The 18,796-nt window shown below is 41.4% G+C and overlaps 1 protein-coding gene across 1 annotated transcript in view; it reads right to left on the bottom strand.

The window, feature by feature from the left end:
* Positions 1–574: 574 nt before the first annotated feature.
* XRCC2 (X-ray repair cross complementing 2) overlaps positions 575–18,796 on the bottom strand; it is a 42,530-nt gene continuing 24,308 nt past the window's right edge. Inside the window, exons 2-3 of the mRNA XM_075550780.1 lie at positions 15,771–15,852; positions 575–1,513 (exon numbers count right to left, since the gene is read on the bottom strand). Of these exons, the coding sequence (XP_075406895.1) occupies positions 792–1,513; positions 15,771–15,852 (804 nt within the window). The 3' untranslated portion in view covers positions 575–791. The remainder of the gene's footprint in view (positions 1,514–15,770; positions 15,853–18,796) is intronic.

Genomic DNA, 18,796 nt, shown 5'->3' with positions numbered 1-18,796 from the left:
AAGGAGGAAGACCCTCAGGAAGATAGGTTGACACCGTGGCTGCAACAGTGTGTTCAAACCTAAGACCAAGTGTGAGGGTGGAATGGGACGAGGCAGTGTGTCGTTCTGTGCTGTACACAGGGTTACTCACTATGAATCAGAACAGACATGACGGCACCAAACACACCAGCAATTTCCCTAATAAAACATAATTGTTAGTGTGGTCTGAGTTCTCTGTGGTCACTGTAATGAATTATAGAATCCGGCGGAGAAGTACTGGTGTCAAAACTTGTATGAAAGGGTGGAGGCATATATGACCTCAGAACCATAGGATTCAGCATTGGGTGGACACATACAGAACAATGTTAGTGAGGGGCATGAGTGGCCTTGACCCATACCTTATGTAGAAATAAAAGGTCTATTTACATTTTTTCCAAAGTCAGTTTGCTAAAGTTACTATGATAGATTCACACTGCATTTGAACTTTCCTATATAGTAATGAGGAAAGTTTTTAAGCTGAATTTTGAAAAGTGACATCGCGTTCTAAGTATGCATTTTATTTAGGCTGAAATGTATACATTACTTAGTTTTAAAACAAATTCAATAGCTCATATTTTGATTAGTCTTCAATAACCAAGAAAAAGAACAGTCTGAAGCTTTTCTGTACAAGTTTATGAAATCCATTCTACATGGAAATACTGTTATGTTCATTCCCCTGGAGTACAAAACTTTAGAATAAAAACACTTTAGCTTATAAAAGATGTTTAATAAGGTTTATAACATCCTGAAAAAGACTAATTTATGGATATATATTAACAAAATTCAACCCCACTTTCTCCAATAATGAAAAAATGTTTTTTAAGATTGTTACTTTTTAACTGACGTGCAATTAAGGTAAATTGGTTGCTCCTTTTAGGATCATCTTGTTTGGAAAAAAATATTCTGTGCTTTACCATTTGTTGCCATGTCTTACACAGATAGGGTCTATAGTTAATGTCCTCACAACTCGAACTCTTAGAGGCAGAGAAAGGTCCTTCTGTTGAGTCTGAGGATTTTTGCATGATGCTTTGTGTTGATACAAAAAGAACCAAGCGATACTCGTTCACAAGTTTCTGTAAGAACTGAGAACATTTCTTCAGAGTAGATTCCTGTAAAGTAACATTTTCCCCTCCGTTGGCACGGTCTATCCAATAAAAAGCTGACAAGCTATCTAGAATCAAAAGGCAGAGAGAGGGGTGGCTACAGAACAACGTTTCCAGTGAGTACAGGGTGAAAAGCAACTGGGAGCTGCTATTGCAGTAGACCAAAAAGAATCTTCGAAGGCAGGATTTTATTATCTCTTCAGAGCTCTGGGACAGTCTGTGCTCAAGTATTGTCACAAGCCGTAGCATATCAAAGTGATGATCTGTGTCAATAAATAAGACTTCTATTTCTAGTCCACCTTCTGACTTGGGAAGTATGCACCGTGATGTTAAGTGATACAGCATTTCTGTTTTTCCCGTTCCTTCTGCACCATGAAATTCAAGAATATCACCTGTTTTAAAAAATTTAAATGTCAGACAAAATGCAGCAGGAACATAGTAACAATTAGACTATAAAAAGAAATACTTTTTCAATGGTTTAAAAATACATTTACTTTAATGTGAAAGAAAATCTAAAACATTTGCCAAAATGGATATGTATAAATGAATACAAAAAATGGTGAAAACAAAATCACCAAATGGCTAAAATGACACACTTTATATGTATTATTTCACAAAAATATTATATTTAAATAAGTAAAGCATTACATTTCACCTGTGAGAAGATACTATCAACTAGCATCAAGGATAGGAAAAACAAACAAAAAGCCCCCCCTAAAAATAATGAGGCAGACATCAAAAGGCTTTACAAAAACAATGAAGACACAAGCTACTGACCAGGAGACTATCTTTTGGGTTTTTTTTTACATTTTATTAGGGGCTCATACAACTCTTATCACAATCCATACATATACATACATCAATTGTATAAAGCACATCTGTACATTCTTTGCCCTAATCATTTTCAAAGCATTTGCTCTCCACTTAAGCTCTTTGCATCAGGTCCTCTTTTTTCCCCCTCCCTCCCCGCTCCCCCCTCCCTCATGAGCCCTTGATAATTTATAGATTATTATTTTGTCATATCTTGCCCTATCCGGCGTCTCACTTCACCCCCTTCTCTGTTGTCCGTCCCCCAGGGAGGAGGTCACATGTAGATCCTTGTAATCAGTTCCCCCTTACCAACCCACTCACCCTCCACTCTCCCAGTATCGCCCCTCACACCCCTGGTCCTGAAGGTATCATCCACCCGACCAGGAGACTATCTTAAGCCATAGACCCAGCAAGAATCTAATCATCAATATATATAGATAAAACTGACAGCAAAAAGACAAGCCAATCATAAAATGGGTAAAGGCTTTCTCAATAATATTTTAAATTCTATACTCTTGGCTAAATTAATACTATTATTTGAATACCCTCAAGAAACTCATAATGCTGTCTCTAAAGTAGACCAGGGACATATATGAACTGATAATGTATGCATGGATCTTGAGCTGGCGCTTAATAATAAGCCCTAATGTAAGAACACTAGTTTCTTATTATGTGGCCTTACTTAATACTTGATTCATGATCACTGAAGGTATGAGTGTTGTAGCAGGTTGTAAAGAAATCCGATGGTTCCCTGGCTATCAGAAAGAACAGAATATGAGGTTCTAAAAGCTTATCTTAAAATAAACAATGAGGTGTCATCAAAGTCCACATGGAAGGATACTTATCAGTGTAATCAAAGGATTATCAATAATATAATCCAAGATCAGGATTTAAATTCTGAGCATCTCACTTGCAGAAGGCATGGTGACACTTGCATGCTGTTGGGCTGTTGTAACAACCTGCCCTCACTCATCAGGGGGGAGGGTAGAGGTGAGGACCATATAGAGATCATGCCAGGTTAAGTCATAAGCTTGGGTGAGGTAACAGAACTCGTTAATATAAGTAGTAGGATCATTATAAAAGGTTCCTAGCATGGAGCTACAGCTCAGAATGTGGGAGACAATTTTATTTGATTTTATTCTAGCTGGCCAAGGGGGTAAAAAAAAATCCTCTGATGTAGTAAGCACCAGCAGACTACATAGGACAATAAGCCCAGCTTTCTTCTCAGTGATTCTACACAAAGCTGGGGAGGGCCTGCCTGTCCTGGGCCCTAGACGGGGCTGTGGGAACACCCTAGCCCCCCAAGCCCCCAGCCCCGGCTACAGTGCTACATACAGCACAAGGCAGGTACACCAGCAAACTCCAGCACTCAACTGATGCCTGGCCATGGGTATGATCTTGCCTTTCAAGTAATCCCACACAGTATCAAACGGGTACACTACCCCACTACCTTGAGGAATAGTTGGAACTCCTCCAGCCTCACGGACAGGTGATCAAGTCAGTTATCTCCTTACCTACCACTCTATTTCTTCCATCTCTATTCACTAGCCCTTCTATCTTTCCCACCGCAGTCAGTCTCAACGAGCTCAGATTTGTGTTGGGTTTTTTTTTTTCTTTCTTCATTTTCCCTCTTTTTTTTTCTTTTGCCCTCTTTCTCCTCTTCTCTCCCACTCTCTCCTATCATATGCCACTACTGGCTTCCAGGTCACTACCCTCCACTTAGGGCAAATCAACCCAAATAGCAGGAGGAACTACAGCTTGCCCTCGTGGGAGTGCTGTACACCACACAAGGCAGCTGGGACAAACATCTACACCGCGCTGCGCTGCTGAGGAAAACTCCATAAGACCTCTAAGGTCATCTCATCAGCTAGGGCAATTCTGCCCAGCACCACTGGGTCCCGGCATTAATATGGCACACCTACCTGCCAGTGTGGGGAGGGTCTAAAACCCTCTCAGCCCACATTTAAGCAATCAGGGATCAGCTATCTCTTTATTCTTTATTTCCTCCTTCTCTCTCTCCTCCCTCTGTACCATCACAGCCAACCGTAGTGAACTCAGTTGGGTTTTTTCCCCTTTCTCTTTATTCTATTTTTCTTCCTTTCCTCTTTCTGTCTTTGTTCTCCTCGCTTCGCTCTCTGCGTGTATGATTCTTTCTGCTCCCTCTCATTCCTTTCAAATGCCACTGCTGGTTCCCAGACTCCTACACTCTACTTTGGGCAACCCAGTCGTCCCAGTGGGCGGCCTGAGCCGTAAGACAGTGCTGCACACAGGCCGAGGAAGTGCTGCTACACACAGTACAGCACAGGATCAGCTAATTCTTTAACTATTTTTAAAATACTCTCTCCTCCTTCCTTTTCTCTTCTTTTTGTTCTTTCTTTGTGTTCTTCTTTCACATTTTCTTCTTTTCTCCTCTTCTCTATTTCCTACCACAGCCTTAGCAGACTTAGTTCTCTTTTTTAGTTGTTTTCTTTTCTTTCTTTACGGTTTTCACTTTTGTTTATGCTGTGTATTTTAGTTGTGGGTGTGTGTCAGTTTGCTTGGCATTATTACTCCAGTCTGTCTTCCTCTTTCTCGCTTTTTCCTCTCTTTCCTGTCACAAGCCACTACTGGCCTCTAGGCCACTGCCCTGTACCAAGTGCAACCCTGAAGGCCAAACTCAGGGGGGCTCCCACCCACATTTATTGACTTGGCAAGCAGCTGGGGTTCTCATGCCAGTCCTCTCAAAACACCAAGCATCAGGGGGTTCTACCCTACAAAAAGTGGGGGCATCCCCAGCCTAAATCCTGAATCCCTACAAGTGACTTGGGGAAATGCCTGATCACCACTTGTGGGGCACCACGCTACTGTGGGAACATTCACCCAACCTCCAAGGTGATCTTTCTGGCTACGGTAATTCCCCTGCCAGCTACAGAGCTCTACACCAAGGAGGGTATACCCGCATGCCCTCCTCAGCACTAGTTTCAGAAAAAATCACCAAAGGCCATCTGTGGTGCTCCAAGAACTGAAAAGCCTACTTAGAGATCGGCCAGGGAAGAGATGCCATCGTGGGCCCACAACAACCCGACCAATATCATATGAGATGAATATCCAACACACATTCCAAGTAATGGAATACTGGACAGCTAGTAAGATATAGCGATAGACTGACCCCTCAGTACAGCTACCAGAAGGTAATTTATGTAAGTACTCATACGAATTCCTCAAGAGAGAGCCAAGGGCTCTTCGACTCAGGAAGATGGCTCCAGGCTCCTCTAAAACAGCACATAAACAGCAACCAGTTCTAACAGCTTCAATGAAAAAGCAGGAGAAACAGAAGACAATGCCGGAAGAAGTCATGAACCTAATGATGGGCATAGAAGAAGATGTTGACCAGTCATTAAAGAAACTTTCATAATGCTGCGAAGTCATAAAAGACATGAGGGAAGCAAGGCAGAAAAAAAGATTAAATGATAGAGGAGATAAAGGTAACACACCAAAGGGAACTACAAGAGTTAACGGATGAAATAACAAAATCCACCGACAAACTGACAGGCCTTGCCAAAGCCTTGAGGAAGCAGAGAATTGTACCAGCGACCTAGAGGATAACCAAGCAGACTTCAGCAAATGGGAAAAGTAGTAAAATAAAACAATCAACGAAGCTGAAGAAAACATGAGTCATGTCTGATGCTATGAAAATAAAGTGGAAAAAGACACACAAAAAAGTCAACAGCGACAATATCAAAGGAATCCTTAGAGGAAAACTTCCCCAGCTTAATAAATGAAAATCAGGCAACCATACAGGAGGCCGAAAGAACGCCAGCAAGACTGAATCCCAAGAAGTCACCAAGTCACATAATTGTCAAATTATCCAACTATGAGGAAAAGGAGAAGATCATAGAAGCAGCTAGGGAAAAGCAAACAGTCATATACAAAAGTACCCCAATAAGAGTATGTTCAGATCTATCAGCGGAAACGATGAAGAAGAGAAGGGAAATGGAGTAACATATTCCAAAACTTGAAGGAAAACAATGCAAACTCAAGAATACTTTACCCAGCTAAATTATCTATTAAGATAGAGGAAGAATTAAGAGTATTCCCAGACAGGGACAACTTCAAAGAATACATAAAAGAAACCCAGCCCTACAAAAGATCCTTGCCAATTCACTATGGGCAGAAGATCAACCAAGGCCAAATAAGAGACCATCACATAGAACAATTCCACCCATAGGGCAACAAAGAGCAAACAGCCCCAGGATAGCATCAGCTTAATAGAGGAATGAAGGCAAACATAAACACACACAAAACAAGCGGGAAAAAATAGGTAGATAGGAAAATATCCAATACAAGAGGTATAAGATGACATCAGAGTCCACAGTTGATATTATATTAACACTGAATATCAATGGCCTGATATCAGGCATTAAAAGGCAGAGGCTAAGAGACTGGCACAGGAAACACCCATCGATCTGCTGCCTCCAGGAGACTCATCTCCAGCTTACAGACAAAAACAGATTGAGAATTAAAGGCTGGCGAAAAATATAACACGCAAATGGTAATGCAAAAAAAAAGCAGGGGTAGCGATCTAAATATCTGACCAATACAGGCCATAACAAGAGACAAGGAGGGGCACTATATAATGCTCAAGGGACCAATAGACCAAGAAACAGTGAGCATAATAAACATATGCACCTAACGAGAGACCTGCGAAATTTGTAAATAAAACACTCCAAAACATGAAAAGTGAGATCACAGGTTCAACAATAATAGTTGGTGACTTTAATACATCGCTCTCTGAAAAAGACAGAGCATTGGGAAAGAAACTCAACAAGGAGGCTACAGATCTAAATAGCACAATTGGACAACTTGACTTGATAGATATTTTCAGAGTTTTCCACCCACAAGTAAAAAAAAATTCACATTTTATTCAAGTCCACATGGCACATATTTGAAAATAGACCATATGCTGGGCAACAAGTCGAACTTGAGTAAATTCAAGCACATAGCGGTTATACAGACATCTCTCTCCGATCATCGTGCCAAAAAGCTGGAAATTAACAGAAGAGCAAATAATTGGATGATGAACAATTTCCTATTGCAAAAGGAGTGGGTATTGACCTAGATCACAGATGAAATCAGGAAGTTTGTAGAAACCAACAAGAACAAAAATACGACATACTAAACCTGTGGGATACAGCAAAGACATTTATCACAGGAAGGCTGACAGCAATAAATGCACACATTAAAAAAGAAGAGAGACGCGTGGATGATATGCTGACACAAAACTTACACCAATCAGAGCAGTCAACAGAACAACCCTACTAATAACAAGAGGGTATACATAATAAAAATCAGAGCCGAGATACAGGAGAGGGAAAACAAGAAAACTATGGGAAAAAATAATGCCGCTAAAAGTTGGTTCTTCGAAAGAATTAACAGAATTGATAGACCTTTGGCAAACCTAACCAAAGAAAGGAAAAAACAAAAGACATTTGCAAGGATGAGGTATGAAATAGGGGACATTACAACAGACCCTTATGAAATCAAAAGGATAATTACACACTACTATGAAGGTCTACATTCTAACGAATTCAACAATTTGGAAGACATGGACAAATATTTGGAAACACAATCCCTCCCTAGACTATTCCAGATGGATGTCAACAACCTCAACAGACCCATAGCAAAGGAAGAAATAGACAAGGTAATCAAGGGATTACCAACAAAAAGATCCCCTGGTTTCACAGGAGAATTCTACCAAGCATTCAGGGAAGAACTGACACCAATTCTATACAAACTCTTTCTGAACACAGAAAAAGACAGAACACTCCCAAACTCTTTCTATGAAGCTAGTATAACTTTGATACCTAAAGCAGGGAAATATGTCACAAGAATGGAGAACTATAGACCAAATCCCTAATGAACATCTATGTAAAAATCTTTAACTAAATACTGGCCAATAGAATACAAAAGCATATTAAAAAAATAATTCACCATGAACAAGTGGGATTGGTCCCTTGATGGCCAAGGGCCCTAAGGGGGACAACACTGGAGACTGTGTTGGTACTTGCCCAGACTGACCTTTGACACCGAGGCAAACCAATAAAAGCATGCGGCAAAACAACCATGGGAGCAGAGCAGGAAGTCCCCATGGGAGTACAAAGGACAGACTCTGGGGTCAAAGCATGACACCCCATCATACCTGACTGAAGAACACACCTAGAGATCAAAAAATCAGACCTTGATCTATTCATAGGTTTTTCATTCTTTAAATTTTTTTCTTTTAATTAATCTTCTATCTTAATTGATTTCCTTTTTTGTTGTCATAGCTGTGTTCTCACTCATCGCCTATCTTGCTATGGCTTGATTTTTGGTGCATATTATTATTTCTACATATCTATCTAGATAAGATAGATTGGATGAATAGTCTGGAGGAGAAAACAACGGGACCAATTGTTCCAGGGGGGACACGGGAGTCGGGGAGGAGGATGCAAGGAGGTGGTGCTGACCAGCCCAGGGACAGGGGAGCAACAAGTGATCCAGAATCAGTGGCAAGGAGGTGTGAGAGGCCTGGTTCAGCAAGGGCAAGGTAACCGAAAGAAATTACTGAAACCCAAATGAAGGCTGAGCATGATAGTGGGACAAAAGGAAAGTAAAAGGAAATAGAGGAAAGAACTAGGTGACAAAGCATATTTATAGAGGTCTAAAGTATGGATTGTACATATGTAAATATATTTATATAAGAGTGTGGGGAAACAGATCTATGTACATATATTTATAGGTTTAGTATTAAGGCAGCAGATGGACATTGTGCTTCCACTCAAGCACTCAATGCAAGAACACGTTGTTCTATTAAATTGGCTTTCCAGGATGCACACATTCCCGACACGATTGCTGAAGAAAAATGTGTGCATAAGCAAACGTGGTGAAGAAAGCTGATGGTACCCGGCTATCAAAAGATATAGTGTCTGAGGTCTTAAAGGCTTGAAGATAAACAAGCGGCCATCTAGCTAAGAAGCATCAAAGCCCACATGAAGTAGCACACCAGCCTGTCTGACCATGAGGTGTAGAAGGGACCAGTTATCAGACATCAAAGAAGTAAAAAACCTATCAGTGGGTGCCCACCTTCCTGATGTGATCAACGATGACAAATGTGTGCACAAGCAAATGTGGTCAAGAAAGCTGATGGTGCCCAGCTATCAAAAGATATAGCGCCTGGGGTACTAAAGACTCGAAGATAAACAAGTGGCCACCTAGTTCAGAAGCAACAAAACCCACATGGAAGAAACACACCAGCCTGTGTGACCACGAGCTGTCAAAGGGATCAGGTATCAAGCATCAAGGAACAAAAAAATCATATCATTGTAAATGAGGTTGAGTGCAGAGTGGAGACTCAAAGCCCATAGGTAGGCAACTGGAACCCCCTTACTGAAGGGTTGTAGGGAGGAGATGAGCCAGTCAGGGTGCAGGGTAGCAACAATGAAACATACAACTTTCCTCTAGTTCTTAAATGCTTCCCCCCACCCCACAACCATGATCTCAATTCTACCTTACAAGTCTGGCCAAACCAGAGGATGTACATTGGTATATATAGAAACTGGAAACACAGGGAATCCAGGAGAGATGACTCCTTCAGGACCAGTGGTGAAAGTGGCGATGCCTGGAGGGTGGAGGGAATGTGGAGTAGAAATGGGGAATTGAATACAAGAATCTACATAGAGCCTCCTCCCTGGGGGATGGACAGCAGACAAGAGGGCGGGGGGAGACATCAGACAGTGCAACATATGACAAAGTAATAATAATTTATGAATGATGAAGGGTTCATGAGTTAGGAGGGAGTGGGAAGGGAGGGAGAAAATGAGCAGCAGATATTAAGGGCTCAAGTAGAAGGCAAATGTTTTGAGAATGATGATGGAAATAAATGTACATATGTACCTGACACAATGCATGTACGTATGGATTGTGATACTTGTACGAGTCCCCAATAAAATGATATTTTTAAAAAGGGTTCCTAAGCATTTTTCTATCTCTATTGTTATTATTGTGAACAATAATTGTTAGCCATCTATAATCTATCAAGGGGCTATGAGGGTGGGGGAGACGGGAGAGGGTAAAAAAGAGGAGCCATTCCCAAAGTAGAGAGACCAGAGAAGGTTGGGGAGGTTGAAATTGAGAGTTGAGATTGAGGAGGTTGAGGGGGTTGAAGAGGGGTCTGGGTAGGTTCCGAGTCTGTGGGAGGTGGTAAGGAAAAGGGTGGAGGACAGGCAGGCGGGAAGGACACTTCCAGAGAATCAGAACAGGTGAGACTGGTCTGTGCAGCGGCCAGAGGTAACAGGAGTTTGGAAGAGGCCACCGCAAGGGATTAGGCAACAAGGACTTGGGCTGGGTGACAGGAGGTACACAAAGAAAGACAAGAATGGAGGGAAAAAAAGGCTGAACGTATGGAACCTCAGACCATTTTTTTTTCCGGTGACAGATGTCAAGGTCGTGGGGGATACTGAAATCGAAAGTACCGTTTTCTGGCCAGCGTGACCCATTGTCTAATTGGTATTGTGGCCACACTTGGTTACAGAAAAACACCACTTTGGGCGAATGGCTGGGGCCAGGCCAAGCTCAGTGAAATTGGCCAGCAGGTATCCCAAAGGGCTGTCTTTGGGAGGCTGAGAGAGGGTGCTTCCCATGGTGCCTCGAACTGCAGAGGGTACAGGCAGAGGAGAAGGATGTCTCCTGGTCCCCATCCTCACCTATCAGTCAGGAGGTGGCCCAGTAACCCTGAGAGTTGTCCTGGTCAGAGTCAGGAATCCAGGGGGAGAGTCCTGGACTCTCTGGAACAGGAAGGTTCCCTGGCACAGGCCTGCGGGGACCTTGGATCAGTGAGAGACACCACGGGGAGCTAAGAAGAAGCAGGGGCCTTGCCTTGTGGCTGATAAAAATGGAGGGTGGTCAGAGACCTTTATTGAGGGTGAGGAAAGGAGGAAGTAGGAAAGCCTTAGAGTAGTTCTGGGAGCAGGCACCACAGAGCTGCAAATACAAAGTACACAAACAAGCAGACGAAGCTCAGACTCATCCTCTGTGCTTTGGTCCAGTCAGAAGGTACAGTGACTGCCAGTCCCAGTGCCAGCAGTCCTGTCAGTGGCAGGAATCCCAGGAAGTAAACACAGACAAAGGGCTGGAGACTATATGAGAGGGAAGAAAAGGTGGACAGGAGAAACTGATCTTATCATAGCACCTCTTAAGGGGAAAGGCAGTTATTTCCAGCTCCTCTCAGTACTAGGGTTGGCGTAAAAACCCCGCCAGCGGCACCACCTCCAGCTTCCTAGATTTCCAGCCTTTTGTGGACCCTATGATCCCATGAGTTTCCTGGTCCTTGGGGCCTGGAGTGGCAAACAAGACATTAAGAGACAGAATGAACATGCACAGAAATACTGACCAGAAACATGCTTATGCAGAAAAGCTTCAGGGGTCTGTGGAAGCAGAGGATAGGACTACACACTGGCAAGAGGGAGGCTGGGGAGACACAGAGGCCCCACCTGCCAGTCTCGGGTTTCAGCACCAAGATGAGAGATGGAGGCAGAGACGCAGAAAGGAGACAGGGCTCAGTCAGGAATGAAAAGTAATGGACGGATTCCGCAACCAAAAGAGTTAGGTTAGGGAAGTTGCACCTGGCAGTGAGGCGGTGGGACACATACAGGGCCCAAGTCAAGCAAGTATGTGCTGATAAGAGGAAGGGAGGCTTTCAGTGCTGCAACTGTGGTCTGTGAGAAATCATGTTTTTGCAAACTTGTTTCCTGGAATGCTGGGGGAAGGGGCTTCACAGGCCTGGCCTGGAGGGATAAGCTCCTTGGAATGCTGGGGGCAGGGGTTTCATAGTCCAGCAGGTCATTCATCTTCCTGAGTGGCTGGAGAGAGGGTGGGAATTGCCTGGTCCGGACCCGGCCCATACAAGTATTGACTTAATGGCAGTAAATGACTTCTGAAACATCAGCATTTGGTCACAAGTGGCTATGAATTGGGCGCTAATGTCAAGGTCTACAGTTCACCAACACTTGCTCCATAAAGTAAAGTCCCTAAAGTTATTCTCTGAAACCCACAGGAGCAGTTCTACCCTATTAGTGGGTTAGTTGGAGCCTTGGGAGGCAGAATGAATATAAGTTGAGCTGCCATCTGCAAGGTTAGCAGTTCGAAACCACCAGAAGCTCTGAGGGGGAAAGATGGGGCTTTTTACTCCTATAAATAGGTACAACCTCAAAAACTCATCGGGAAGTTCTATATTGTCCTATAGTGTTGCTATAAATTGACATCCATTTAATGGAAGTTTTGATCAGTGTGTGTTTGGTTTTGAGCATGAAAAATGAAACTAGCTAAAAATAGACAAATAAAAAATCCTGGTATGACTATTATGAGAGCTTATTTTTCTTAAAGTAATTACAACTCTGGTTTTGGCCTGTAAAAACTTACTTTGCTTAACTCTTAAAGCAAACCCTGGGTCCAGAAAGCAGACTGCAAAGACTACACAGCAACTTCAAAGGCATATTTCCAAATGCCTACCTCACAACTGGCCACAAAGAATAATGAGCAAGGAAAAAACTCCCAGAAGGCAGGGCAAGGGACACAAATGGGCTAGCTAAGAACTTACCTTATTGCCAGGACACGGAGTTTTCACAATTCCTGCCTGGCAGGATTCAACTATTATTATGGTCCACTGTTACATATGAGGGCTTCAGAAAGTTCATGGGAAAGTGAAATTAAAAGACAATGAACTTTCCCCATGTTTCCTAAGTAGGAAGGCTTTATTTCCTGCCTCTTAGCTCCCCCCAGTCCTCTCTGGAGGTTTGGGTAGAAAGCGGCCCATCCTTCATCTGATCGTGGCTGCTGGCCTAGCACCAGGCACCTGGCATAGAGCTGCATGGTAGAAGAAAGACTTGAGGCCAGTCCTATCTCCTGCTTAGACTACTTTTTAAAAGCCAATTTTCTTTCCTTCCACTTCTGCTTCAAATTTCTAAAGATTTTTCCCACCAACCTTTTAAATTCCCTTCATATTTTTCATATTCCCCCTTTCTGAATGGGATATTTTTTCAAATAATTTTATTACGAGCTAATCCAGACATCATACTATTCCAAGGTTCAATCACATAAAACAGCATTGTACAGTTGCTACCAGTTTCAAAACATTTTATTTCTTCTTGGACTCCTTGATCCCCTCAATCCCCACTCCCCTGCTCCCCCAACCCCCACACTCCCCAAGAATCATATTCTAACTGTTATCTCTATAGGTTCATCAATCCTGGGTTTCATATACCGAACAACACACAAAATTCAAGGCTACCAGTGACAAAATACATCACCAAAAAAACCCCCAAAATAATAAAAAAGATCAAGTGACAAGGTTTAACTGTTTAAGTTAGGTTTATCATTTTAATCTACTATAATAATCTCTCCAATACTCTCTGGTAACCCTTTTGTTTCCATCCCTCGATTATGGTCAGAGGGAAGTCACTAGAGGCTTACTCCTGTGCAGATCTATCTCACAAATGTACCTGGGGCTTCCACTGTCATCATAGTCTTCTGCAAACCAGAATCTCACAACTTAAGCTCTGATACTATTCCCTCCTTTGGCTTTGGGTGATATAATTTACAATTCTTGGGTCAAGGACGTTGGTGTGTTTCTTCCATGAGGACTTAGTTGACATCTCACTTAGATGACTGCTTGTTTGGAAACAAGAATGGGAGTTTTTACTGTGGTTATTCTGTTCTCGTCCATCGCTGGATATTGTGTCCAGGGTGTGCATTACAGGAGCATAGGCACATGATTTGTCTTTAATAACAGGTTGCTGGATCATAAGGAGCCACATTCAGATCTGATGGAAAAATTCTCTGTGCACTGAGATACTAAAGTCTGAGCTCATAAAGGAATATCATGGTAAAAATGAATCCCATGGAAAGGCCGTGTCTACATACCTATTTTATTGCCAAAATGGTAGGCTTTCTACCCCAATAAAGGTAATGCATTTAAAGAAGTTTTAAGTTGTAACATGGTTACACAATGTGATTTCAGTTGTGGCATGATCACCTGTTTCTTCAGTCTCTACAACAGTCAAGTGTGGCTAAGGCACGAGGTTAAGAACAATGAGACCTGAGTGGACATGAAGTATGCAAGCCTTATGCTCTTTCTTGTATCCTTTTTGTTGGTGCATATAAAGATGTACATGTTTTTATGGGTAACTACAAACATTCTAGACCACAAGAGAAAAGTTACATTTGAAGATGGCAGAGCACAAACTGGAAGTTCAGACAGATTTACTACAAATGTTAATGAAGTATATGTAACAGAGCACCTCACCCACCCTGAAAAGATATGAGAAGGATCCTATCAACTTGCTTACATGATCATATTTTGGGGGGTTAAATCTGCAAAAGCAAGATATTTTAACCACAATCAATTAGGATCACTGTCTTTCCCTATTTCAACTTCCCACCCCCACACACGTTTACTCCTATGCTAGACACTCCTCAAGCTGCCATAGGCAGTTTTGGTTCCTGACTGGGGAAGTCCTTGGGAGAAGTATGACATATATTATACATATATAATATGAATGTGTTCTTTAGTATGTACTAGTGATGGAAAAACAAGGTTTGTAATATACAGAGCCAGAAGTAAGTGCATAGAAAAATCTTTAACCATAAGATATATAGTATTCTATAGAAAAGTGTGTAGTTTCTATTTTTTTTAAGACCATTTTATTTGGGGCTCTTACAACTCATTACAATCCATCCATCAATTGTATCACAGACATATTTGTACATATATTGCCACCATTCTTTTCTAGACAATTACTTTTTATTGAGCCCTTGGGATCGGCAACTCTTTTTTCCCTCCCCCCAACCCCTACCCTTGTGGCCCCTTGATAGATTATAGATTGTTACTATTTTCATCTCACACCAACCGCTGTCTCCGTTCCCTTCTGGTTTTTGTTGTTCTTGCCCCTGGAGTGTGTAGTTTCTTAATGAATCATAACGGAGATAATGAAAAGTATACAATGATAATAAATGACCTTTTTGTGTGAAATAGAATTTACCAGAATTCCTATGTTTGTAAGGCACTAGTCTCTAATAAATAGTAAATATATCTGTAAATATCATATATGAGACAGTTCAAATTTGGGAATGGTTCTAAAATTTTCAATATTACCAATAATACAGTAGAATGTTAGAAGAAATCCTTCTGAGCTATCAATAATAAAAGACAATTTTTGATCAACCATGTTACCAGGAACTCTCTCTCCATTCTCTCCATAGGAAGTAATATCATTAAGTTGAATCTTAGGTAAGTACGAGAATGATACTTTACCAAATAGAGGCTATATTGACAAAAAAGAGAAAGGCAAAGCAGAATCAAATAGGAATGTACTGTGTCAAAGCAATTTATAGCGTGGCACGTGACTGTCCCTTGCCCCTTTGGGCAACGTTACGACACACACACACACAAAAGCCCCGCTGGCAGAAGTCAACTGTCTCATAGAGGCCTGTAAGGCAGAGCAGAGTCACTCTCTACAGTTTCTGAGTCTATAAATCTTTTCAATAACAGAAAGCCTATCTTTCTCCTATAGCGTGGTTTCAATTGACCTGTCGGTTAGCAGCCCAACATGTAACCCACTACACCCCATCAAGGCTCTTTTAAGATTTACTTCGGTGGCCAACAGTCATCACATCTAATACAAATAAAGGAAGGATTCAAGATATGTGGCTTAAAAGGATACAGTTTAACTACATAACTGCTTGCTAAGAATATGTGAATAATGTAAAGTTAGTTGTATAAAACTTAAATTGCGGCACTAAATTTTGGGTTTAAGTTTTGCTATTTACCATGCACAGGTGATTCTTCATCGGCAAACAGATATGGTTCCATTTCTTTCAAGGAACTTCTACCTTCAAGTCGGGCAAGAAGCTTGCAAATAAGAGAGAGAGAGAGAAAATTCATTACCTAAATATATCAAATATGTGAAGAAGCTCCAAAGGACGAGGGTCATGACATACGGAAACACTACAGCCAAAGATGCAGGCCAGGCTGCTTATTTTGCTTATCTTCCCTCACTGCTTAGTCTGCGTCTTTCCCGCAAAAAGGCTGTTTGGTTGAAGAGGTCAACCTTCTCTGTCATTCAGCTGAGGATAAAGAAGTGGCTCCGCTCCCCTGCTAGAACCTCCAAACAAGCTCTTAAGATCATGGAAGGTCTTAAATGCCATGTGTAGGATCTTAATCTTTAGTCTGTAGACAAGAAAAAGAACCAAAAGGTTTTACACTAAGAGTAAGAGACGGTCTAGTAAGAGACAGTTGCTAAGAACAGACACCTTGAACTCCAGTATCTGAATTCCTAGGTCACGTCTTTGGGTTTTCCTCAAGCAAGAAAATCCCACCCTCAAAAGATTGCTAAAGATTAAATGTGTCAACGGTGCTTGGCATAGAGGGCCTGGCACCCCATCAGACTCGACCAGAAAACACCCTTAAAGGTCAACAACATACCTGGAACTATTTATAGGTTTGTTGTTGTTTTTTTTTTTGGTTGATTTGTTGGGTTTTTTTTTCTGCTCTGCCTTGTTTTGTGCTTATTATTGTCTCTGCATGGCTATCTAGATAAGATAGGCGGGATAAACAATTCCGAGTAGAAAACAACTGGACCAAAGGTTGGAAGGAGAGGTAGGGAGGACATGAAAAGGGGAGGCAGGAAAGGAAGTGGGTGTTAACAAACCCAGGGACAAGAGAACAAGTAATCTAAAATCGATGATGAGGAGGGTATAGGATGCCTGGTAGGGCTTGATGGCAATGTAACCCAGAGAAATTACTGAAACCCAAATGAAAGCCGAACACAATAGGGGGCAAGAGGAAAGTAAAAGGAAATAGAGGAAAGAACTAGGAGGCAAAGGGTACTTATAGAGTTCTAAACACAGGCATGTATATATATAAATATATTTATATATAATGATAGAGAAATAGATCAATGTACAAATATTTATATGTTAAGTATCACGGTAGCAGACAGACATTGGGCCTCTACTCAAGTATACCCTCAATCCAAAAACACCTTTTCCTAATAACCTGGCATTCCATGATGCTCACTTTCCCGATACAATCACTGAAGACAAAATGGGTGCATAAGCAAATGTGGTGAAGAAAGCTGATGGTGCCCGACTGTCAAAAGATATAGTGTCTGGATTTTAAAGGCTTTAAGACAAACAAGCAGCCATATAACTGAGAAGCAAAAATGTTCACATAAGTGATCATCAGGTGCCGATTGTCTCAGGTATCAGGCATCAAAGACCCAGAACTAAAAATTATATCAATGTTAATGAGGGGGAGTGCAGAGTGGAGACCCAAAGTCCATCTGTAAATAATTGGGCATCCCCTTACAGAAGGGTCACGGGGAGATGAGCCAGTCAGGATGCAGTATAGCGGCGATGAAATGTACAACTTTCCTCTAGTCACTAGTGCTTTAATGCTTCCTCCCCTCCACTCTCATTATTCCCAATTCTACCTTACAAATACGGCTAGAACAGAGCATGTACACAGGTACAGGTAAGAGCTGGAAACACAAGGAATTCAGGATAAATAAAGCCCACAGGACCAACAATGAAAGTAGCCATATCAGGAGGGTAATGGAAAGGTAGAAGGAGAAAGGGGAACCGATCACAATGATCTATCTATAACCCACTCCCAGGGGGGATGGACAACAGAAAAGTGGGCGAAGGGAGACGTCGGTCAGTGTAAGAAATGAAAAAATAATCATTTATAAATTATCAAGGGTTCGTATGGGAGGGGTGGGGGAATGAGGGGCTGATACCTAGGGCTCAAATAGAAAATGTTTTGAGAATGATGATGGCAACAAATGTACAAATGTGCTTGACACAATGGATGTGTGTTTGTATTTTGATAAGAGCTATATGAGTCCCCAATAAAATGATTTTAAAAAAGAGTGCTTGGCATAAAGGAAGCACTATCGTCTTGTTGCTGCTACACAGTTCTGGCTCATAGCCACCGTATGTACAATAGATGGAAACGCCGGTGCATGCCACTCTCACAATTGTTGTATTTTAGGCTACTGTCACAGCCATTGTTAATATCTCACACAGCGTCTCCTTCAACACTGTCCCTTTCTACTTTAGCAAGCATGATGTCTTTTTCCAAGGACTAGTCTCGCTTGATAACATGCCCAAAGTATATGATATGAAGTCTTACGATCCTTACTTCAAAGAAGCATTCTCAAACTACTTCTTATTGTTTCTTCCTATGGCAGTCCTTAGTACTTTCAATAAGCTTTGTCAGCACCGTGATTTAAATGTATCAATTCTTCTGCAATCTTACGTTTCATTGTCCAGGTTTCACATGCACGAGGAAGCTCAAAATACCATATATATTAGTAATCAAATTAATATAGTTGTTCATTAATATTTTTAAGTGGTCTTGTACAGCAGATTTGTCCAAAGCAATTAGTTGTTTGATTTCTTGACTGATGTTTCCATGAGTGATGATTAAAGATCCAAATAAAATTAAATCCCTTATAGCTCTTATTTCATGTTCTCTTGTGAACCTGGCTTAAAATTCTGGCAGCTCCAATTGTTTATTCTTAGCGTCACTAATCAAAACATTTTATAATCCTCCCTTCTGAGAATTTCTTGTAAAAGAGTACTTATAAACTATTATAATTTTCTCAAAATAATTTTTGAACACATATGATAATATCTATTCCTTAGTTACTCATCTTGGATCTGATGTTCCACTATTATTTAAAAATCAAATTGATGGTCAAAGTTGGAAATTTTTTACCATTGAGAATATTTAAACCAGTGTTCCACAATGAGTTCACCCACTATAGAGGGGGTGAAAGTATTTTCCACAT

Source organism: Tenrec ecaudatus, chromosome 5 (assembly GCF_050624435.1).
Source record: "Tenrec ecaudatus isolate mTenEca1 chromosome 5, mTenEca1.hap1, whole genome shotgun sequence".
Classification (NCBI taxonomy): Eukaryota; Metazoa; Chordata; class Mammalia; order Afrosoricida; family Tenrecidae; genus Tenrec; species Tenrec ecaudatus.
This window is presented reverse-complemented; position numbering and strand designations above follow the sequence as displayed.